The sequence below is a fragment of the Agelaius phoeniceus genome, chromosome Z (genome assembly GCF_051311805.1).
Source record: "Agelaius phoeniceus isolate bAgePho1 chromosome Z, bAgePho1.hap1, whole genome shotgun sequence".
Lineage (NCBI taxonomy): Eukaryota > Metazoa > Chordata > Aves > Passeriformes > Icteridae > Agelaius > Agelaius phoeniceus.
Genome location: NC_135303.1, coordinates 77,634,254 through 77,657,862, shown reverse-complemented (window position 1 = coordinate 77,657,862; position 23,609 = coordinate 77,634,254). Strand labels below are relative to the sequence as shown.

General features: G+C 39.8%; 2 protein-coding genes and 1 long non-coding RNA gene across 3 annotated transcripts in view; 1 reads left to right on the top strand and 2 right to left on the bottom strand.

Annotated features, from left to right (window-relative positions):
- Window positions 1–829: 829 nt before the first annotated feature.
- LOC143691853 (molybdopterin synthase catalytic subunit) lies at window positions 830–4,726 on the bottom strand. The gene is made up of 4 exons (XM_054652162.2): window positions 4,597–4,726; window positions 3,584–3,737; window positions 2,054–2,177; window positions 830–947 (listed from the first exon to the last, which is right to left on the bottom strand). The coding sequence occupies exons 1-4, from the start codon at window positions 4,715–4,717 to the stop codon at window positions 879–881; spliced, it is 468 nt and encodes a 155-aa protein (XP_054508137.2). The 5' UTR covers window positions 4,718–4,726; the 3' UTR covers window positions 830–878.
- On the bottom strand, window positions 4,672–9,027 carry LOC129132750 (molybdopterin synthase sulfur carrier subunit). The gene is made up of 5 exons (XM_077171499.1): window positions 8,885–9,027; window positions 8,441–8,562; window positions 5,824–5,970; window positions 5,649–5,724; window positions 4,672–4,732 (listed from the first exon to the last, which is right to left on the bottom strand). Exons 1-3 carry the CDS (start codon window positions 8,894–8,896, stop codon window positions 5,844–5,846), a joined length of 261 nt encoding a protein of 86 aa, XP_077027614.1. The 5' UTR covers window positions 8,897–9,027; the 3' UTR covers window positions 4,672–4,732; window positions 5,649–5,724; window positions 5,824–5,843.
- Window positions 8,553–23,609, top strand: part of LOC143692031 (uncharacterized) — a 48,051-nt gene continuing 32,994 nt past the window's right edge. Inside the window, exon 1 of the long non-coding RNA XR_013179891.1 lies at window positions 8,553–8,738. This is a non-coding gene — a long non-coding RNA (uncharacterized LOC143692031). The remainder of the gene's footprint in view (window positions 8,739–23,609) is intronic.

Here is a 23,609-nt window from a genome sequence, read left to right as displayed (position 1 = left end):
ACTATCTTTTCTTTGAAAAACTATTTCATTTGATGACTTTTAATCCCCACACATATTAAGCCAAATTACTGAACATAATTATAGTTGTGTATTTGTAGTAATAGCTGGTTTGGGTTTTTCTTCCTGCAGCACCACACAACTACACAACCAAAAAGTCACTTCAAAATTTTGTCTAGACATCATTAAGTAGTTACATATTGGCATGTTATTGCTGAGGCAATTCTTTTTGCTGGTAGAGTACTAGCTTTAACTTTGTATCAATCCCTATCCATATTGTTTAATTTAAAGGACTCGTAGTATCAGCTGCACAGTAAAAATCTGTGAGACAGAGCTACTGGAACATAAGCACCACTAAAAATTTAATAACTCTGGAGTATAGTTTGTATTTTCTCCTCTGTCTGCACTAAAATAGTTCATCTACTTCAAGTAGCTTTCATGTTAGAAGAATGTCAAAATAGCATAAAGTTTGCAAACTGTGTCTGCAGTCATATAAAATTAAACCTCTCTGAACTTTAAGATTGAAAAAAATGCCATTGTCCTGTGGTGACCTGCCATGCAGACAGAGAACACAGTCTACCAAGGTAAAAGAATTAGAACAGTATTTATCACAGAGTAGTCTAAACCTTGCCACAAAGAATTTTAGGGAAGATTCTTTTAAAAACTGACTCCATGTTAAAAATGCACAGAAAGGCAATTCCAAAGGAGAGTCAAGACACCTAAAACCCCTAATTAATTCTCATTCATTTCACTCAATCCAAACTAAATTATTGAAATTGAAACATCTGTTAGAACCATTTAGAAACAGAGAATCTCTGTAAAAGCTCAGAGGTAAATATGCTCATTAGGAAGAGTAACACTTTATTTTCAAAGGAGTACAATTATTTTTCTGAATTTGCCCAAAAGCATTCCTTGTTTTCTTTCCAAGAATATTCATCCTCATAAATCTCCTGTAATATAAACAAAGAATGGGAAATGTTGTGAGTCTGCTACATACGGCTACAAACCACGCCAAACAACTCAACAGCCACCCTGCTATCATTTACTGATCACATCAGGACTGCACAGCACTTGGCTGGCAAGCAGAAGAGAGGGCAGCACCCTTAGAACATATAAACTTGGCTGAACCCCAAGCTGATCCCCACTGAATTTAAAAGGGCCTACCTATGCTGAAGTCAATTCAACAAAGAGATCTAGAAGAAATTATGTAATAGCTGTAGAGTACACAGCATTCATGCTGCTACATTAACCTACTGTACCATCGTTTTAAGACAAAAATTTAGATGTAACAAAACGTCAATATTAAAATAAAAATTACATTAATACACTAAATACACTACTAATAGATCTTAAGGACAGACTGGATTACCCAGCAGCAGTCCAGTCCTAAGCAGCAAATTCTGAGTCCCTGATTATTCTGAGAGAACTTCCATCTCCTCAGGAGGTATCAGAAAAGTGAAGTAATGTGTGGAATATCACTGTTAACCACATGCCAAGTTCTGCCAGGGAGAGGAGGCAGAGATAATGCTCATTACTTGCATGCAACACTGAAGTTATACAATGAGGCCCTTTCTAGACTTGGGCTGGGTTCTCCACACACTTTTGTGCGCCTATACTAGCTTTGGGACTTCTGCTCATTGTGTGCTGTTGCTTAGTGCTTTGTGCTTTCTCATGGCCACAGCAATGAGGGGCAAACAGACAAGAAATGCTCCTGTTACTTCCAAACTGCAATGCTGTCCAAAGCAAAGCTGACTCAAATTCTTCCACAAGCCTGTGCAGAACTGAGCTTTGCTACTCAAAAGAGGACAGCTCAGGCCTCCTTCGCTTTCACCCTAGGATGGCTTCAAAATAAAGAGGAGCTAGATGGTACAGGTCCAGGAGAACCTTCCAGATGCTCTACCTGCCACAAATGGGCCTGGCTGCAATAGAGGGAACTCACTGGTGCTAGACACTGACAACCCATCAGGAGCAGCTGCTACTGCCTGGAATGCTGCTAAGGCAGCCCAGATGTCTAAGACTAGCACAGGCCTAAATTTGATTTTGTCCCCAAACTTACCTTTTTCCATATAGGGACAGATGCTTTTAAGGTATTGATGCAGTACATTACAGCTTCAAGGGATTCTACTCTGTGTGGAGAGGAGACTGCAATAATTACACTTGCTTCAGTTATTGGAACCACACTAGGGAGAGAAAAGGAACAACAGCAGTTTTAGCTAAAACTTAACATCAAGAGCACCCAAAAGTTGTAGCCATGTCACGTCAGTATTCTGTTCACATGCTCTCCTGACTCATTCATACTGAGCAAGTGTCAAACCACATCCAAAAGATTATACACTTTTTAAAAGAAAGAAAACCATAACGAAAATCAGTACCAGATGTTAGAATTCCACACTCTAAAATAAAGAAACCCACCATACAGAGGCTTTTTTCTTCCATTCTTTCTTTTTTTAAAATTAAGCTTATGGAATTAAGAGGGGGAAATTGTTAACTTGTAACAATGCATAGGAAACTCACTGGAAGCTGGCTTAATAATGAACAATAACAAGTTAGAACAGCCAGTTCTTACCTAAAAACCTAAGAAATCATCTCAGTTTGCATAAGAATTTGTGAAAGAAGAAATTAATTGCCTCACACTATGCAGATTTCGCAATGAAACCAAATTTTTGATGAATTCCGATTTTAGATTCTCATTTCCTACTTAGTGTGCTGTGTTAAACTTAAGAGAAGCACAGGGTTCTGTGTTTCTCCTTGCAGTTGTAGCATTCCCAAAATCTCCCTCCCAATCCTCCCTCTATAGTAAGACTCCTTCGGCCCAGTCTATAGGAAGAAATCTCAGCCTAAATGCTTTGACCTGCCCTCATGACAACCACCCTCTCTGCTGACTATAGAGGAAATCTAGGGAAACTAACCCTCAGGCCTTTTATCTTAGTTACCCTTTACAATCACATCCCAAATTCCTTCAGGATTTCTGCAAATCCTGCTAGTTTTAGCAAGAAATCTCCTCTGAAGTGGGAAGGCCTAAGAGTATGTCAGACACTAGTATTCCGACAGCATTGCAGTTTTGAATCAAAAGGAAAATGCCTATCCAAGACTCAAGGAACAACAGGAGGTTCTCTCACAAGCATGGCTGGCAATTACTATGCCCCACAGCCTAAGCTTCCAGACTTTTTGTAGCATAAATAGACTAAAATCTGACAATAAGAACATTCTGCAGCCCCTCAACAGGAGAGAGAAGAAAAAAATAAAGTGCTGCCAACTTCACACCTTTAAAAAATACAGAACAAAATAAACTAACAGCCTCCCCTTCCCTGGAGTGAAATATCTCCCCACTTTCAAAATATCACATCAGCATCAAAGATCCTTCCAGGCTAAGTGTGGACTCCAGTAAACCCTACCAATAAAACACATTTTTGAAAACAAAATTTTTGAAACTTAGCTCCAGAGCAAGAGCTTGATCCTGCAGCCAGCTTTGCTGCACTATGGTTTCTAAACACTCTTGTGGGTTCTGCAACTATGTAAGCACAGCCATGCAGCAAACAAGAACTGATATTCCAGTTGCAGAAGAATGAGGTCTGGACATACATACCCAAGTCTATGGTGCACTGCAATATGTTTGACTGAAGGCCATTTCTGTCTAACATCTCTGCAGATTTTCTTTATTTCAGTCTCTGCCATTGAAGTATATGCTTCATATTCTAAGTGAATCACTTTTTTTCCTTCAAAATTATTTCTTGTAGTACCTAAACAAAAATGATTTATCAGCTAAAAGCAGTGGGTAAATGAATACATATTGTATCTTTATAATACACATTATGTACTACATTAATACAGAGTAAAAACCCAGGATCTCTTGCTATGGTCAAGGTCAGCACTGTGCAAATACAAACAACTTCCCTAATCATGGCTGCATAATGAGATTATTTGAACAAGATAAATCTTTACTATAAAAGGGAGAATTTAGTTTACACATTACACAGATCTGCAGCCCACAATACCCAAGGCTGGGACATCTTCTGTGGTAACTGGTAAGGTTATATAAGGTTATAATGGCATTTGCCCATATAATTTTTAAATTCCCAGTATTTAGGAGCCTAGTAGCACTAAGGTTTAAGCACAAAGCAGTTTCATATGTGTGCCACGTACATTAAGCACTATACAGAGCTATCAGCCTGACTTTCACCAGCCCACTGGTAGAATAGTACTCCACTTTCAACTAAGACCTGAGTTACAGAACCTCGCATACAGGTGTGACATGTGGTTGTCATAGCCACAATATTCAATTTCCCACCCTGAACAACTTGTATCCCAGGGGACAGGGTAACAACTCCCAGGCAGTCCTCTACTCCAGAGCTACTGTTCTGTTTAGTCCTATGATAGCCATATCAGCCAGAAAGCTCCACACCACTTTAGCCCACAGCAGCTATTTAAGAGCTGCCATGGTCTTGCTCTAATAATTCAGAATCTGTTTTCTAAACATAATGAACTCAGACCCAGAACTGATTCATTTGAGAACTACAAGTCTGGGATGTGGACAACCTAAGTTACATTTATTAGACTAGTAACATGTCTAGTGACATAGCTCACAGATGTTAAACTCACCAATGAACAGAGACACTGCCCCACAGTATGGTGAAACAACCAGCTCTGACACTTCATCTACAGAGAGCTTTTCAGACTTGAGCTTGATAAAATCTTTTGGCACATCTTCGTTTTCTTCCATATCACAATAGAAAAACTGAAACCAAACAGACTCTGTTGTTGTTCCTGAAGATACTAGCATCAGCCAACTGCTTTCTATCCAGTGCTCATGCCCCAATTTATGCACAACACAAGGCACTATCTGTTTACCCAAGAGACTAGTCTACATGTGAAATTCACTTCTCAGCAGCCTCACTGAGAGAATACTACCTGCAAATAACAAGCAATTACTTGGTTTTATTGCATACATATTTCTTTCTGATAGGAAAGTACAGTGGGATAAAACTATAATTAGTCCAAGGCCCTGGTTCAACAGTACATTCAACCAGCACAGACCACTGTGTAGTGCTGGTAAATCTGTGGTGATATTGTCAGTCCCTCCTACTTATCTCATCAAATCAAACAGTTTAAAACAGAGATTTCTGATAAACATGGATTAGAGTTCTAATCCTAAAGTTGAGTATGCTCTCCAGGACATTCAGGACCTCATACTATGAGTCTGTTACAGACACACAGAAGACACTTCTAACTTATCTGAGTAGAAGCCAGTCATCAGATCACCTAGGAATGAGAAGTAATTTGATCAGCAGCAATGGAACAAGCTGCAGCGAGTAGATGAACTGGCACTTGAAAGCAGTCAAAGAAATGAAGTTATTCTAAGGACACCTTTTTAACAGCCACAAACGAACAAAATTTCTAAGCAGCAGTCAATTATTTTTACTTTATTATCTTTTCTGTTTAAAAGTGGCAGGAAATTTTTCATTATTATCTTGTTTAAGCAAGCTAAGTTTCCACTGGTAGGAAGAAACAACCAGGAAAGAGTAACAAGACCTAAAACCCAGATTCAAAGCAATGCCTGACCTTTCTGGCAATTGTCTTCCATTTACTGCATACATGTTAATCATTTACTGGTACACTGGCTTATAGCTTCTGCTCAGCACAACTGCACTCACCAGACGGAAACACAAGTTCAGTTTTCTCAAAAGAGTACTGGGGTGGAGGGAGAGAATTGCAATCACATCTTCAGACCTAAACAAGAAAAGGTTCTTGTAACATCACATAGAATTCAGGAGGTATTTTAGCACAGGATTACACTCCACAGGAAACTAGGCAGTAAGTGATACCTACCTAACAGAACCTAGGCAGGTTCAGCCTCCACTAATTGGTGGGATGATGGCAACCTCGTCTCCAGGCTGCAGGACCAGGAGCTGATCTCCAAGAAGCACGTACTCCTGCCGAACAGCAAACACCACTTGATCCCGGATGAGAGCAAGCCTGAGGGGGATTGGAAAGAGCACAAATAGGTTTCCAGACAATGTCTGCATCTAACCATGAGATTTCATTAAACAGCAAACTGGTGCTCAGTATAGGGCAGCTGAGGTAAAAACCACTGAGACTTACATACCTTCACTTCCAAGACACTGTCAAAAATACAACACACACCTCCTAATCTTGCATTTTCTTGTAATGACTAAAAAGAAATTAGATCAGTATAACTTTCAGAAATCAGGAATTGGATTTGTCACAGGCCTATGTTAGAACAAACCAATCCATACCAGACCTACTTCAGAAGCTTACAATAAAAAAGTTGGTAACTCAAGAGACAGCAACAATCCAATCTGGGATTAGAAGGAAATACTGTCTTGATGCAGTTTGGAAGGACTGGAGCAATTTTCTTATACATCAAGAAGCATTGTGGTATGCTGTTCATGAGATCTCATGAAGATTCAGTAATCAGAGAGTTGCTCTTGTTGTGCGTGCTCAGACTTTGTGAGGCTTTGGATCTTTTGTACTTACAGGTCTGAAACCTGCTATTGATAAGGAGTGGCCACAGAACTAAGAGAGCAAATGTGATGTGTCTTCTGGCAGATCTTCTACATATTTTTTATGTGAGATATTGCTGTGAGAGTCCATAGCTCTGGATATCATGAGGCAGGGAATCATTTCTATGACTAAGTACAATTACATAGCAAGCATGAGGACCATAGCAGTAAGACAGGAAAAAAAAGGATTGCATTTTACATCACATGACACAGGCATGATAACAGTTCTTCTTTGAGACTACAAAATCTGGCATAACCAGCTCAGCTGTACTGCCTAGAAACAAGTAAGCAGACCAAAAGAGTACGAGTAAAACCTACCAACTAGATAGACAAAAAGTAGTCAAGGCACAGGCTGAGCAGAACACAGTAGCACTGATTCAGAGAACAGACTGAAGGGAGGGATTGTATGAAAGCAAAGCAAGCCACTAAAGAACTGTGCACTACCATGAAACTGAAGTGCCCATTAGAAGGACGGGCTCTAATTAAAGTCCCTTGCAAGCTAATTAGTTGGGGAAAATGTGTCGAACAGAAAAGCACTGTCAAGTACGCTCAAACTGCAATTTGAATATCCATTAGCAATGTGAATAGAAGTCTGTGGTCAATGCCCTACAATTATATTGAGTTTTTCCAGAAAATTCTACCGCCCCAAGTCATCATTCATAAAAGGACAAAGTTGACAAATTACAGCAAAATGACCAATGGTGCTGCTGCTGCTTCTGACATAGACAAAAAGGCTGCAAAGTAAAATATATGCATTCCCTACTGCCTCTAGCACCCAAACACACTTTATTTCAATTCTCTGTGAGGAAAAGGTCCCTGGTCCAGTGTTTTGTGAAGAGTTTCTCACTTGGAAACAGATACCAATGTTAAATAGTTCATTTTTTTTCACAGTGTTTAAGAGCATTTTACTAAAGAAAGACTTGGACATCTAAGTCCAAAGTTTTGGTAAGCCCAGAGCAGTGAGCATTAAATTCTGAGGACCACAACCTCTTTTATAATTTACTCTTTTTTTTACCCCCTTCTATCTCTCCAAAATGGTGTTATACCTCTGTCCATCAGACTTATTCTTGACAGGACTGAGCACCTTCCCTCAGCTTTAAACAGAGGGGACATTTCTATTAACACCCCCAAGAGCACCAATGCTGCTGAGACCCTTACAGCATACACAGTACTTTCTCAGGACCAGACTCCTTATGAAATGCAAACAGGAGCGTTTCAGAGCACTGAAGTGGCTGACCATATTTGTTGTGTCAGGGCTGAGTGGCTGGAAGCCTCTGGGGGCTTCAGTTTCCTTCCTGACCTGCCTTGCAGAGTGTGCCATAGGCTCAGACCAATGGCTCACAGTACACTTAATCACAGAATCAGTGAAAAGCACTCTGTGACCATGGCACAAAGTCCAATCTTCCCTTAAAAACCTTCAAGGACAGTGACTTCACCACGTCCCTGGGAAGTTCATGCCAATGTCTTTGCAACCTTTCAATGAAGAATTTCTTCCTAATGTCTAACCTAAGCAATTGGAAACACCCACATATTATCATTTATTTCTTATTTATTGTCCTGGCTGTGCTTGATACCTCCTTGCAACATCTCACCTTCTCCACAGACTAATAACATGGTAGTTTTCAGGTTACCACACCACAGCCCTCCTGGACAATGGACCATGGGTACTCTCAGGCCCAGTTTTGGGTACATCTCCCGCACCTGGGCCCTCCTTGTGAATGCAAAAAGCTACAACACTTCCAGCTGTGCAAAACACAAAACATTTAGTGTTTAGGGTTACTAAAAGAAGGTAACACCATTGGTTTTGTTGAAGTACTGCTATGTGTTCCAGCCCAATGCTAAGTACTGAATTTGCATTACAAAAAAAAAAAATTTAAAAATCCACGTTTCTTTGTGCACCTCAAGGGTAACTTGCTGCATACCTGGGGTGGACCTTGACGATCTCCTCCCAGAGCTGCAGAGAGGTGATCTCCCGCGGCACCGAGAGGGTCTCGCAGCGCAGCCCCGCCAGCTCCGCGCTCCTGGCGAAATACAGCACCGAGACCTGCCCGGGGAAGAGACAGCGCTCAGGGCCGCGGGGCCTGCCCAGAACACCGCTCCCGAAATACCAGCACACGACCGGAACCAGAGCGCCAAGATCTCGATGCCGATCGGCTCAGCAGCGTCCCTCCTGCCCCGGCTGTCAGGACAGCGGGGGAAAGGAGGAGAGGGCGGGGGCCGGTGAGTGACCGCGGATCCGCGCCCGCCGCCCAGGCCGCTCCCGCAGCCCATCGGGGCCAGGGGCAGCGGGAGCCCTGTCGCCCTGCCCGGCACCGGCCGAGCCTCCGGCCGGACCGGCCTCGGGGTCGCCGGCTGGTGGCACCTACCTGGCAGCGCATGGAGCCGCCGTCCCGGGGCGAGCTGCCCTCCGCCGCGGGCCCCCGGCAGCGCCTGCGCCGGGGCGAGAGGCGCCGGGCCCGGACCGCCCCCTGCGGCCTGGCCGGGAGCGCCGCGGGCCCGCTCCCTCTGTCGGGCCGGGCACCGCCGGTTCTTTCCCTTCACGGGTCGTCGCGAAGGCGGGAGATGCCGGGGCTTTGCCACAAAACTCAGGGTACAGTGTTAGGGACGGCTCTTTACAAGCCGGATTTTCAGGAGGACTCGCAGCCCCGCGCGCACCGGGATTGCAGATGTTCGCAAACATTATGCGTTCACAGCCTGACGTGTTAAACATGTACTAAATGCACAGGACAGGTAGAATTGGCGTGTAAAAGCCATGGATCCGTTTCAGTGCTGACACAGGATTTCAGGGTTAGGGCCTGTTTCACCTCTGCCTGCAGTGAGCAGGGTGGAAGCTCGCTGGCTCTCACCGGGGAGGGGAGAGTGACACGGGGTGTGTAGAAAGTGCTGCCGAGAGACCCAGAGCAGTTGTTCCGCACGGCATAACTGTGTGCCAAAACTACTCCTTGTGGGTGGCCAGGGTTATTTCTGTAGTGTTTGTCTGGTGACACTTGTAACCTCACAGCAGTAATGGAGGAGCTCCTCCAGGCAGACAAACCAGGGGTAAGTCCACAGCCATTAGCAGTGTGCAGAAAATCATTCTGCCAACGCCCAGGGGCCACAATGAGACAGAGGAGTCCTGCAAAAACAAACTCTACTGAAAACTAGGGAGATCCCACTGGGGCATAACCATCTAGGATCTCTCCAGTTTTTAGCAGACACAGCCTCCATTTATTCTAAGCACCATCCTGCTTTTCCCCTAGGGTGAGGTACTAGGAAGATACAACTTTTCAAAGATCTGCATACTACATATCTCCCCTCCAGCATGTACCCCCACACCCATTCTTCTAGAACCTGTTTGGTTCTTTCAGGTTATCTAGTTGTTTGTAAAGGCATGCACACCCATTTCTCTAGTGCCATAGAGTTTATGGGCAGTAATTGTGATTTGGGCTGGTGGTCATTAAATTGTTAAAGTTGGAAAAGACCTCTAAGATCATTGAGTCCAGTTGTTACCCCAGTACCACTGTGTTCACCACTAGTCCATATCCCTGGGTGCCATATCCACAGGTTTTTTTAACCCTTCTGGGGCCAGTGATTCTACCACTTTCCTAAGCAGCCTGTTCCAATGCCTGATCACCCTTTCAGTGAATCGTTCTTCATATACATACTAAATCTCCCCTGGTGCAACTTGAGGCCATGTGCTCTTCTTCTGCTGCTTGTTCCTTGGGAGAAGAGACTGACCCCCACCTGGCCACAGCCTCCTTTCAGGCAGCTGTAGAGAGTGATAAGGTCACCCCTGAGCCTCCTTTTCTCCAGGATAAACACCCCCAGCTCCCTCAGCTGCTCCTCACAGCACTTGTGCCCCAGACCCTGTCCCAGCTCCATTGCCCTTCTCTCGACAAGAACATCAGTCCTTCCTGGATGCAACACTGTCGGTGAAAAAAAGCAAAAAACAACAAAAAAACACCCAACCTAACAAACAAACAAACAAAATAAACAAACAAACAAACAAAAACCAAAAACCACCATCAACAAAACTGAGAAAGGAAGCAGACTTTTCTGCATAATAATTCTCTGATTTACAAAAACAATGAAAGTTAAAGTGATTACGTTTTTCAAAAAGTGTGTGATAGAAATACAATCATTTCTGGAGAGCAATTGTATTGCACCAGTTATTCAGTACATTGTGTCTTAATCCTCTGCTGCGAGGAACAAATAAGTTACTTTTTAAAATTGTGTTCTTTTGTGAATGATTAACTGGTGTTACAAATTGAACTCTCCTAAACACAGCATGTGTCAAGCGAACAAAATAATTGCTTTCTTTTTTTCTCTGGGCTGAGTAATTTTGGATCTATACATCTTAGATGGAATAGATCACTTTGACATGGTGTGTGTGACCCAGCCAGTAGCTAGCAAGTGGCTGGCACATTTTTCCCATGCAAAAGGTATACCATAATAGGTGTTCTCAGAGTGAAGTGGAGGAGTACTGGCCTCAGCTGGAGAAAATTAGCCTCTCAGCCCAGAAAACAGTGAGCTTTGAAGGATTTATCTGTACATTTAGGGTTAAGACAACTATGGAATAAGGAGAGATGGGTTACTGACAGTGAATTTCTGGATTTTCTTTCTTTGATCTCGAAGAAATAACTCACCTAAACCAATTCTTGAGTATTTTTCAAAGGATGGATCAGTCTTCAGCTCTGCATTACATGATTTAGTTTAAGGCAGATTATGTGCCTAGGAAGCAGAGGAATAGAGTATGATTTGTGACTCCTGTGATCCATTATCTATGTTCTTGAACAGCTAAGAAGCAGTTAAAAGTTCTTAATCAAAATCAGGAATTAAGATGAGGTGTAGTATTAGTGGCTAAAACAAAATTCTCCCTAAATACCTCTTTATTCTGTCTTATCTTCCAGGAACATCAGCCTCAGCAAGAGGTGGGACAACTACACTTCTTGGTTTGCAAGAATGAGTTTTATCCAGATTGATTTTGTTTGATTGTTTGGTTCTTTGGCTTGTTTGGTGTTTTTGGGGGGAGAGTATAGATACCTACCTAAAATTAAATAAGAGATAATTTTATAGCTCTGGAGGAGATATGCTAGCTCTGTAGAGACCAGGATTCAAAACTATCCATTATTATATAGACTAGGTCTATATGGTATTCTCTTAAAATATTTCCTGTTTTGTATCGTTCTTTCAGGCACTATTTTCTTCTTGGACCTTTTGGGTTGGAATATCAGTAACTTCAATTTATAATATCTTGTTCTGTTACTTCTTGAGTCTATTATTTTCAATTATATCTTGTCCTAAGTAAAGGGGCCTTTGCTGTAGCAGAAAGGTGTGTATGTATTCTCCCATGCCAACGTGTACATTAGCTAGAATGTACATCATGTACATTTTCAGAATTTATTTCTTTCAGATGTCTTCAATTTCAAAAAAGTTATGTTATGAAGTCCTCCAAAACAGGTGTTTCTTGTTCCACTTCATAACCTTTCTTTGTTTTAATAATGTTTAATACTGAAAATTCAAATTTTCCTGTATATGTGGGATATCCTTACACTTCCCAAATAGCAGCTTAAAGAAGCTCAGTTCTAAGGAATATTCTAGATAGGGATGTTTTACCTACTAATTTCTTTCTTACTTACCATCAGGAAACTTAGAACTTTTAGATGTAGCTGGAGTATGCCCAGACATTCTGCTTACAGTCTAAAGCACTAATTCTGCATGTGATGTTGAATAGAGAGAGCCACAGCAAAGTCAGCAATACTTAAATAGGTACACTACTCTGTCTGCTAGTCCTAAGTTAATTTTGTAACAACTTAGTACAAGAATTGGTATAAAATATGACTGGATGCACTGGGAAAACCAAAGAGGATTGAACTGGAGACATGTTGTTAATCTTTAATTCTTTTTACCAATGATTTACCTAATGTTGCTGCAGAAAAAAAAGTCTCTCTAGGACTGCACAAGACTGTGATTGTCTAATTTCTAGCAGATTTTCTGTTTCCTTTTGTTTTCATTTTAAACATTTTCTCAGGACTGTTTGGTATAAATCATGAGTTGCTGCTCTGAAGTTCAGATTTATACTTGGGAAATCTTCAGAGAATGTTTTTTACTCCAGTTTTGTTGTTGCGAAGAATTTAGGCCATGTTGATGTCAGACTTGAGTGCTCTTTTTTTTTTGAGATGTTGATGCATAAGACGTTATTTAGAAGAACAAAGAAAATTCCTTTACTTCAAGCTTCCTGAAATAACTAGGGAAAAGAAAAATTATCACTCATGTCATGGAATAACCCTTCATTACCTCACACACCCTTCATATTCCTCGGGCAACCAGCCAAATCTGAAGTCATTTTAGTATTACATTTTTGCTACTGAGTTCATTTAAAAAAAAAAAAAACACAACAAAACAAAAAAAAGACCCAGAACAAAACAAAACAAAAAAAAACCAAAACCAAAACAAACAAACAAAAAAAAACCCAAAGGAAAAGAAGGGAAAAACAAACACCCCAACTCCTCCAAAAAAACCCCAAACCCAAACAACCCCAAAAGTAATTTGGAATAATCTACAAGGATCCAGAAGTCAGGCAGGTACAGGAGAGATGTCACTGTGAATTCCAGTAATTCCACTGAATTCAGGTCTGAATTTGGGATCATACGTGTCAACACTGATAATAATCTGGAAAACATCTTCCTATTTTGGAAGGAAGGAGAGCTGTTTCTTGAGTTTCCATAGTGGAACATTTGAGGGAAAAACTTGAAAATATGAATCTGTCTGAGACACTGTGACCTCTAGGATTCCTGTGTGTGAGGTATATGTGGCCGTTTGACCAATGTATTTAACATTTCCCTTGGCACTCTTTGAAATTGTCTATTACAAAACAGATGGCGCAGTAGTTACTTTTTGAAGGGCTAGAAGAGCAGGACTACATCTGGAATCAATCTTTAGATCCCTAAACCAATAGATCACCCAGTTTTAAGAGGGCCTTCTAATATAATTGCATTGCACAAGTACAGAGAAAGAATACACAGCTTTAAGGCAAAGCATAAGCAGTCCGGAACTATAATTCATAGACACACAAGTCTTTCTGTTCAACTGTCTCATTTATGGGCAAGTCTTTTCTACAAGAATTTATTTTTATTGAGCAACAGCAGTAAGTGAAATGTGTAACTTCTTCAATGAGATTTTAAAAATCCACAAATTTTCAGGGTTTGTATAAAGTATTTTTCTTTTCTGTTGGCAACTGCAGTATTCTTAGAGAGATTACTTCTTTCCTTCTTATACTGTTCTTTGCCCAAAAAGGTAGCTCAAGGTATTAAACTAGAATGCACACCATCATCATCGAGTAAAGCCAGTTTTGGAGTTTTTGATGACTATTAAGTCATACAACACATGCTCCAAAGAATGATGGGAAAGGGTATTAGGGCATTCAGGATTGATGCTAGCATAAAACACTATTTCTGCAAACTTCAATGCCAAAGGAAAGTGCAGGTTTTAACCCATAGAATGTCATATTTGAAACTGCCTTGTACTGAACTGCCTGGCTAATATTTGATCTGGATTGTCTAAATATTTAAAAGATTAAATGTGTCATTTGTCTTGGAAAAAAAAAAAAGTGTTGTCAAAAATGCACTGCTTCCTGCAAAGGTCCCGAATTTCTGTAAAAAAGTTGTTATAGGGCAAGGAATTTGGAATACTATCAAATGAGATATCTGAAATAATGTTTAGAAGGATAAAATTGGTCTTGTATTTCAGTAGGTTTGTATGCCCTTCTGTCCTTTTGTAAAGCACCTAGAACAGGGAGACATGAAAGGCTGGCAGATAAATGATAGTTGTTGGTTTGCATTCCCAGATTACATTGTTGGCACTCTAATTATCATAATGTGTAAGAGTTTAAAATACTGTACAAAGTAAGAAGCATTTCAGAATATCAGTTTTTCTGAAGCCAGTGGAAATCCCCAGGAACTACTCAGATCTGTAGGTGACAGATGAAAATGAAGAAAACCTCTACTAGTTCATAATTTGTAATGTCAAATTACAGATTGAAGTTACCTTGTCTTTCCATTATTTCTAATCATTATAGCAGCTTTACTTGGCTTGAATGGGGAAGTTTTGCTGAAATTTTAAATTACTATTATTTGAGATTAGTATTTCAGTTTAGTATCTTCATAATAGCTGCCACTGAGGGCACACACATCACAATTGTAATAGAATATTCTGCAAATGGCAGTCTATCTTAGGTTTAGATTCTGGCTATATGACATGGTGATCCTTTTGAAATCTGTTAACATATTGTAGAAGGTTTGCCTTCAATCTTTTCCTTACATTTAAGATGTAAATATTATATAGCTGGTTCTGTAAAATGTTGCACAACTTGATTAATTCTACACTTAGAGTTTAATATTTTCAAGTAATAGAGTTAAAAATGCGTACACTTTAATAAGCACTCCAAAGGAAGAGTTGTACAGTAGAAGTGTACCTGCTCTGGCTCTAGCAGGGGGTGGGCTGCAGCTTGCATCCTGCCTACTCATCCTGCCTACCTCGTACCTGCCTACTTGCCATCCACAGGATCCCTGCTGGTCCCTGCAGATGTTCATCACCACATGGTGCATGTATGAAACTGAATTAGTATTGAAAAGGAATACTCTTATTGAAAGGGATCTATGCTTTTCACTCATCTGTTTTGCACACTTCTAGAAAATCATGCCTAGATCTTGACTGATGGTGTCTTCCAATGAGGCTGATCAGAAAGGCATTATTTCCACCAGCCCATATGCCCTGGTCATATTCAGCTTCTCTCTGTGATGGCTGACAACTGGAATGCTTCCTTTGTAAATAGGAAAGGTGTTTCTTTAAAAAGGTTATATTCTGTTGAAATTTTTCCAAACCCTGGAAAAACATTGTGTGATTAGTTCTAAAAGCCAGTCACTTGATACTTTTACATTTTAGTATGAATCCATAGGGGTTTTTTTGAGGGAGAGAGATTGTGGTTCTGCAGATAATGAGTTCATTTTCATACTTAAAATTTACATTAAGAACTGTGCTATATAATGGCATCCAGGTAGCAAATTCTGCTTACAACTAAGTAAATGGCATTGCCTGTACTGCAAGTGGATAATGAAAGACCCTTAAACCATCTGTACAAATTCTGTGTGCAAATCTGAGATGTTAAAGTTTCTATGGCTTTGTTTTGACCAAAAGTTTCATTTTCTATTATATATAGTGGCACACTTATCCACATGAGGGCACCAGCTGACATCTTATTCTCAGACCTGTATGAAACCTGTTTCTGAAATGATCATGTTTATCAATGGCTGCTCCATCTTTACAGAGCTGGAGTAAAGATTAAGCTGTTACATGCTACAGTTCTCCAATTTTGGGGTATTTTTTTCAATTCTTAGGGCAGCAATATTTTCTCTTTCCCTGAATTCTACATGCAACAGAAATCTTGAAAAATACTTCAATCACATAGAGATGTGGGGATGTTAAGTTTTTAAAATAAATAAAATCAAAATTATTTTTTTATTTGGCTATATATTAGAATCTGAAGGAACATTCATTTAAATTGGTAAATTTTAGTATTTCTTAGCTTTGGAAACAGAACAAATATCCTGAGGTTTTAGCTTCGTTCTTATTAAACCCACAATAATATGCAGTCAACACCCATTCCATTTGTAGACAAGCATACAATCAGGTTATTTTTACTATTTTATTTTTATATATAATGAAAGTTATACAATCTTAAAAAAATGCAAAGGGTAATTGATGTACTCTGTACATGTACAGAGTACTAATGACTGTACTCTGGGTTAGGCTGAGGATCCAAGACCAAGCTTGTCCATTTCCTTTCCTTGCTGAATATTAAGAATATCGACCAATGTACACTACAGGAACAATCTCATTTCCTCTTCTATCTCCTAAAGTTTCAGGCAATCAAAACGGCAAAGGCCTGAGGCTTTCCTCAGGGACCAGCAGATTGCATGCTGTAAGGAGGAGGTATCAGTCTGTTACCCACTTAGGGAAGGCTACCCAAGCAGACCGCATGGTTATTTGACAGAGACAAGTGCACACAACATGGAGAGATGTAAAGGTTATGTTTCTTTGAAAACAATTTGATAGCTTTTTGAAAAAAAATTTCCTTTTTCTTTTGAAGTCAGGGATTTCAAAAATGTTTCAGAGTACATTCACAAAATGTTTTAGCTCAGTGAAGCTAATCTTTCTAGACTCTAAGAAGTGGAAACCTACATGTTTTTCCAAAGAATGATTTTGATTTCTCTTGGTTTCCCCTGCCCAAGCCTGTTTCTCCTTTGACTGTTCGTGTGAACTGGAGAAATTAGGATTCTGGGGCTGATCTTGGTCTTGGGGAATATGCTCCCCTGATACATATACTCCCTAGAGAAACAAAATGCCATTTTTTCTATATTAAAGCTATCGTGGTAGAACAGAGCTCTCTGAGTGGAGTGGAAAAAGCCTAGGAAAATTTCTTCTCAGTAGAAAGCCCATAGAGCTGGAAAAATCAGAAAAGGTGTTAAATTACTCTCAGTCTTTATTGAAGCATAGATACAGACACAAGCATGTTTTGTAGCATGAGAAGTAACCTGAGCATGGGAACAGGTACTAAAAAATTGAGAAAATCTGAATCTACTGAAAATCCTGATGCAAAATGTTGACTTAGTAGTCCATTTTTTTCTAAAAAACAAAAAGGAAAAAATAGCCAGTAAGAGTTTCAAAAGGTTACGATAGAAGAGGTTCTGCTTGATCCATAAAATATTTGATCCGCTATCTAGAAGTCTGGATTAGCTGAATATATATTCACTATCTGAAAAGCCTGATGCCTTGGAAACATCAGAGGATTTCTAAGATTCTAGACCACTTTTAGCAGAAGTCTGACCTCAGTTTACTTCAATGTAGCTGATAATACAGGAGAAAAATTCTATGTCCCTAGAGAAGAAGACAAATCTATCAAGTCAAAGAGAGGACCTGAGATTTCAACATGCACACTGAGCCAACAGGAATAAGAAAATGTAGCTTTGTTGCTGAGTAAAAGACTGAGAGGGTCAGTAGCACTACGGGAGTGCTCATACCTGAGAGGAATTGTAAGGCTGATAACACTCTGTGTGCCAGGATTTCTGGCACATGTGAGTCACAGCCTCTTGCATTTAAGTAGTACAAACAACTTAGAGAAACTTCCAAAGTCATTGCAGGAACAAGAATTAAGAAAAAGAGTAAAAACAAAAGACTGTAAACTGAAGCTGTAGCAACTCTGGCTAGAGTAGCGGAGATTTCTGTAGAAAGCTTCTGAGCAGGGATCTGTCAGAAAGGATAGGAGTAGTGCGATATACTTTTAGCTGTCCAGTGTAATGAACCTTAATTTGTTGCCTAGGTTTTTCTTATAGTTGTTGAAGAGATAGAGACATCTTCAGATAGTGGTTCAGGTTTTTTGTACCAATCTAATACTCACTTATCCTGAGTAAGATATTTGCTGTCTAGAGGCAACTGTATAGTTTCACTGACTGTAGAAGGATCATCTGAGACAAGATTAGACACAAAACTTTTAGACAGCCAAAGTGAAATAGTCCCATTGGTTTCTAAGTGGTGGTGTGCATTTATAACTAGGGTCTGAGTAATGGTGTCTTCTGCACAGAACCATAGAATCGTTAAGATTGGAAGACACCTCTCAAACTATTGAGTCCAACTGTTAACCTAATAGTGACATTTTCACCACTGAACCACGTCCCCAGGTGCCATATCTAGACATTGGATGGTTCACCTGATCTTCTCTAACAAGGTGAGCCACTTGTGGATGAGGGGAAAGGCTGTAGAGGTCAATCAAGCAGGACCCACCTGCTACATGGCTTGTAATTCTATATAAGAAACTTACACTAGTTGACCTGTCTCATATTTGGTACGTGAAGACCCAGGTGCTAAAAGTAACACACAAATAATGACACCAGTGTGGCACAGGAGAAAGCAGTGATGTAGAGAGGAGTTCAGATGCATGCAGGCTTTGAAGATACAGGCATCCTTGTACTGGGAAGTGGCAACTCTGGAAAAAATTTAGAATTAATGACAGGAATCATGTGTGGTGTTTTCCTGAACTCTTCTCTTTTGCTAATATGTATTCAATGAGAGCATGGACCTTTCTGTATACTTAAGAGCTCCTCTTCCTTGCCACATCGATACCCAAATAACAGTAAATGAGTTCAAATGGATCATTTCCCAAATCCAGCTGTGCTAACAACATGAAGATTCTGTGATACAGGATCTAAAGTTTCCTAAAAGGCTCCTGATTTTCAAGTGACATGTTTGAAATAATTATTAATATTAAAATTAATAGAAAAACCCCAAAACTCAACAATATGTTTATTAAAAGAGTAATCTTTCCATGAACAAAAGCACTAACATGTTTTCCATAGGTTAACTCTGACTGATTTTCCAGATATCTCTACCATGGAAATCAGGTACTGGTATGATTGGTAAAGCTACTGCAGTGAACTTCTTTTTTTTTTTTTTTTTTTTTCCCAGTTAGGGGAATGTCCCACATTTTTTCCCCAGCACAGCCTCAAGGCAGACTTTTGGCTTCCACTTCCTTAGTCTAGACTTCTCCTGGACACCTCAAATTTTTTACATATACACTGACAGGGACCTGCAACCTCTTTTTCCAGGCAGCAGTGGGACTTGAACATACTTGCTTTGGCTGGTGTTTGCGTTGAAGGACAGATGGCAGTAGCCCTTTTTTCCCCACCTTTGCAGTGAGTGTAGATTTGCTACAGAATGCTTCCAGAGTGTGCCAAAAATGGTACCTGTAGCAGCTTGAGAGAAGCTTACTCTGTACTCATGTACAGCAGCTTTACAGGGCTCTGGGAACTGCAAAACCTGCTCTTTTATAGAGACCTGGTGACCCTCAGTCAAATTCTGCAGGACTAGCAGCAATGGCGAGTAAATATTGATTAAATTAAAAGAATGTCTCTCTGCCTTTCCAAGGTTTAAAACTACTACTGAATTTAATTTTTTTTTCCTGGCTGGCCACAATTTACAGCTAATCTTAAGAATAATTTTGTCACTTCCTCTTAAGCCTACACATCTAAACAGCAAGAACATACATACAGCTTGTTGTATGCAGAATGGTATCTGTGGGCTTGAGTTTCACACACCTTTGTATGATTTCTGCAATGAGGACATTTAATGTCTCTTTTGAAGAATTTTCACTTACAAGTCTTTTCAAAATTCATAATACCCTGAAAGTATTGTAGATAACCTGCTAGTAATTACCCCTTTTTTTTTTTGATAATGCACTGATACACTTCATTCAACCTGCTGCTAATTATTGCTGGCCTTGTATTAAAAGGCTAACAAATGCGTTTGTTGCCTGAGTAGATACTCTCTAGCACAGAGTAGATACACATGTAACATTTTTAATTTTGGGAGTACTTCTGGTTAGCGGCCAGCGTCATGATCAAATGTGGTAACTGCTGAAAGATGTCTAGGTTTAGCCAAAAGAAACTTTGCAGAGAAAGTGTATCAGTTCACCATGCAGCTGCATGAACATTGATGCCAGCTCCGGCAAGAAGGTATGGGTAGGAACTAGCAGTTGGAAAGTGGAATCAGTTATTTCATCAGCATTTGCCAAAATAAACTGCTGATGGGTCTGCTAACTAAGGGTTGCCAAATAACAATGATATGTAAGTAGAAACTCACTACTGATAAAGTCTTACATTAGTCATCCATAAATTTAAGACTAGAAAACTGAACCCAAATTTAAAAAGAACTCCAGATGTCTGATACCAGAATGTAATCACTCTCTCAAAATTAAATTCAAAGAAGAAACCGGTCAGAAACTTGTGCATGAAGATGGGCATGCTGTTGTCAAAGAAATGAAGGTTTAAATTAATGAAGTCGAGTGCCTTTCATTTTGCTGTCCATGCACATCATCAGCTGCCCTATGAGCTGGAATCAGGGTGCTGGTAGCTCCAAGACACAGGCCGTGGTTTTGTGCAGACCTAGGAGTGGTTCCTGAAAAGTAAAATGCCCCTATATTTTGAGAATAAATCTAGACTCTGTGATTGGTTTGCCAAATTGAAGACTCACAAGTGGTTAGCTAAACTAAAAAAAAAATTATATTTGAAGTTACAATGAGAAATTGCTAGAGTATTAAGTAAGCTCCTAGCATTACACCAGGGCCTATGGATTACTCAACTAATCTGGAATAAAGCTTTCTCTGTAAAATTAAACTTTCCAAAGTAGAAAATGATATGGAATTTCCTTTGGGCTAAGTACTCAGATCTCAGATCTGGGAAATAAATGTGATCTGTAACAAACCTAATAGGAGCTCAAATACTACACAACCTCCTCCAGCGACCCCAAAGTAATTATTCTTTTCCTCAGTGCTTCTGTTGCTACATCTTGAGGATGCTTCTCAGGACTGAGGGTAAAATGTCTCTTTTTAGACAGCAGCTTCTAAGCTCTCATCTTATTTGCACACAGCACTGGCATTAGACCATTTTAAAACTGGTAATGAGCAATTGTAGCCTCTTTATTGCTAACACTGAATAATGCATACATAAATGAAAATGGTTAGTGGAAACCTGTATCCTACAAGCCTATGTTTTTTACTGTAGATCTTTCTTTTGCATTCAAATACATAAAGAATGGAGATGTTTGGTTTTTCTTTCTCAAAAAGTTGTTACACAGTTTATCAATGCTTTTTCTTTGCAGCAAGATGAGCAGGAGTTGTTAGTTAAAAGACTTGAGTTTATAATCCAGCATACATGTGACAAATCATATAGTGTACATGAGCAGCAGTGGTTTGTGAATCACTTCTACTGTGTTGTCTACTTTTCACTCGGTTGATATGTGATAATCCTGGCTTGTAAACTTTCTTGCCATGTGAGAGACTGAGAAACCAAAAGTAACGGGCATTAATTAAATTCAAGTTATTTCTTATCAGTCTCAATATTATTTATACCTTCTGTACCTGTTTCAGCCTGTCACAATTCCCTTTAAAAGAAATAACAGCACAGATAAAGAAAATGTAATACTTTATGCAGAGCACAGCACCACTTCAGATACACATGAAAACTGTGAAAAATTTTCACCTTGGTATTGTATTTGTATGTTTCAGATTGAGATTTGTCTTCTGTCTCTTCCAACAAAGGATGTATTTTCTTTATTTTTCTTTTTAACTTTTTTCCTTCTTTTTATTTTCTTTTTTTTTCTTTTAACTTTTTTTCCCTTCTTTTTATTTTCTTTCTTTTCATTTTTTTTCAACTTTTTTCCCTCCTTCTTTTTATTTTCTTTCTTTTTTTCCTTTTTTTTGTCAGCTCTTTCATGTGGATAGGGCAAATTATAGCACATTGGTTTTGGCAGCTATGAAGGAAAATTAATGTCCCCACATTCAAAGGCCAATATTTGAAAGGACTGTATATAGATGAGCCATATATTTCCATCACATGAATGAGACAGAGCAACACTGTCAAGAAGTGCTGGAAAGGAAAAGTAAAATATCTTTCCTTCAAAGACTTTACATTACTTTACATTACCACTGTTTTTACATTTTGATCTTGGAGCTTCTTCAGTTCTAGCTTGACCGCTGTCTAAGACATGCTATTGTTAAAATCAGACTACTGGTGCTTCAGAGATTTTGCTAAAGTTTAGTAAATGCAGAGGAAAATGTCACTGCTTTAGTTATAAGCATATATAGGGATAAAATATTGTAAATTATGAAGTACACATTGTATATCATTCTTTAGGAACTAAAGTACAGTAACAACCTTTAAAACTATGATATTTCTCAGGCTATAAGGGTTCTCTCAGTGGTGCTACCCCAAGAGGAAAATTTAAATATCATCCAGTAAAATGATGCAACTCAGTATCCTTTTTAAGACCAGTTTATTTAATTTCACTGTCATGCGGATTAAAGCAGCCTAGATCACCATAATCTTAAACACATGTCAAGATGGAAAGAGAGCACAACAGCACAAAGATCCTAACAGAACCTGTTAACATTCATGGAGGGTGTGATACTAAGGGATACTACATATATAAATATATACACACACATATATATACATACATATTATATTTACAGGAGAAACATAACACCACTCTTCCTCTAGATGAGAAATATGGATGGATATTCACTGATGTATGCTTGTCATGTATGTTTCCAAGGACTGGTGCATGTTGGTTACTGCCTCAGACTCGAAGTTATGCCACACCCCCAAAGCTTTTCTCCTTCCTTTTTAGTTGGTAGGTGTGGGAGTCTCTTGCTGGTCACTGTGACCCCAAGAAATATTAGAAAGTTTCTTTGCCCAGCTCGGCACTTAAAGAAGGAGTCAGAGCTCTTCATTTCTTGGTCTCAAGATTGTTTATTGTATCTTACCTATGAAATTCTTTCTCCTGTCCTGCGGAGGTTGGCTCAGCAAGACAGTCCGAGGCATTCTGCCTGTTCCCAGGGCAGTGTTAAGTCTTTATACTAAAAATTATGTATACAATGTTTCCAATCACCCATATTAGACAGTGAGCTTCTACTCTAACCAATCTAAAAGTGCCAACATCACAGCAGAAGATGGAGGCCAAGAAGAAGGAAGAAGAAAGGCTGGATGCACCCAGATCCCTCCATCTTGCCCCCTGAACCTCCATTCTAGAAACCCCAAAATATACTTTTTCACCCTGTGATAAATTCACTATTATTCTACTTAACTGTCGTGGCCTGCAGATCTTCATCTAAGGTTGGTAACTTGCTCCATAGGTCACAATCAAACCCACCGGCATCTTGGGCTCTGTGCCAGGGTCTCTGAGCCCCCTGGCAGGGTCTTGGCTGCTCAGAACAGCCAGAGGGATGTCCTGGGTCCTGACACATAGGGAGTGTGTGCGAACCTGGCCTCAGCAGATGAGTCTGTGGGCTCTGGCCTCCTCCTGGCCAAACCCAGCCAGAGCTAATTTTCAGGACAGCTGCAGGATTTGGCTTTCTTGTGGATACATTCTTCCCCCTCAGTCTTGTTTACCTCCCTCAACCTGAAGTAATTAAACAGTGTCACTATTGTATCTCAAGCTCTGTTGGGCAGCTTAAATCACAGTCCAAAGCTTCAGTCCAAACATGAAGGATGGGTGGCCCTC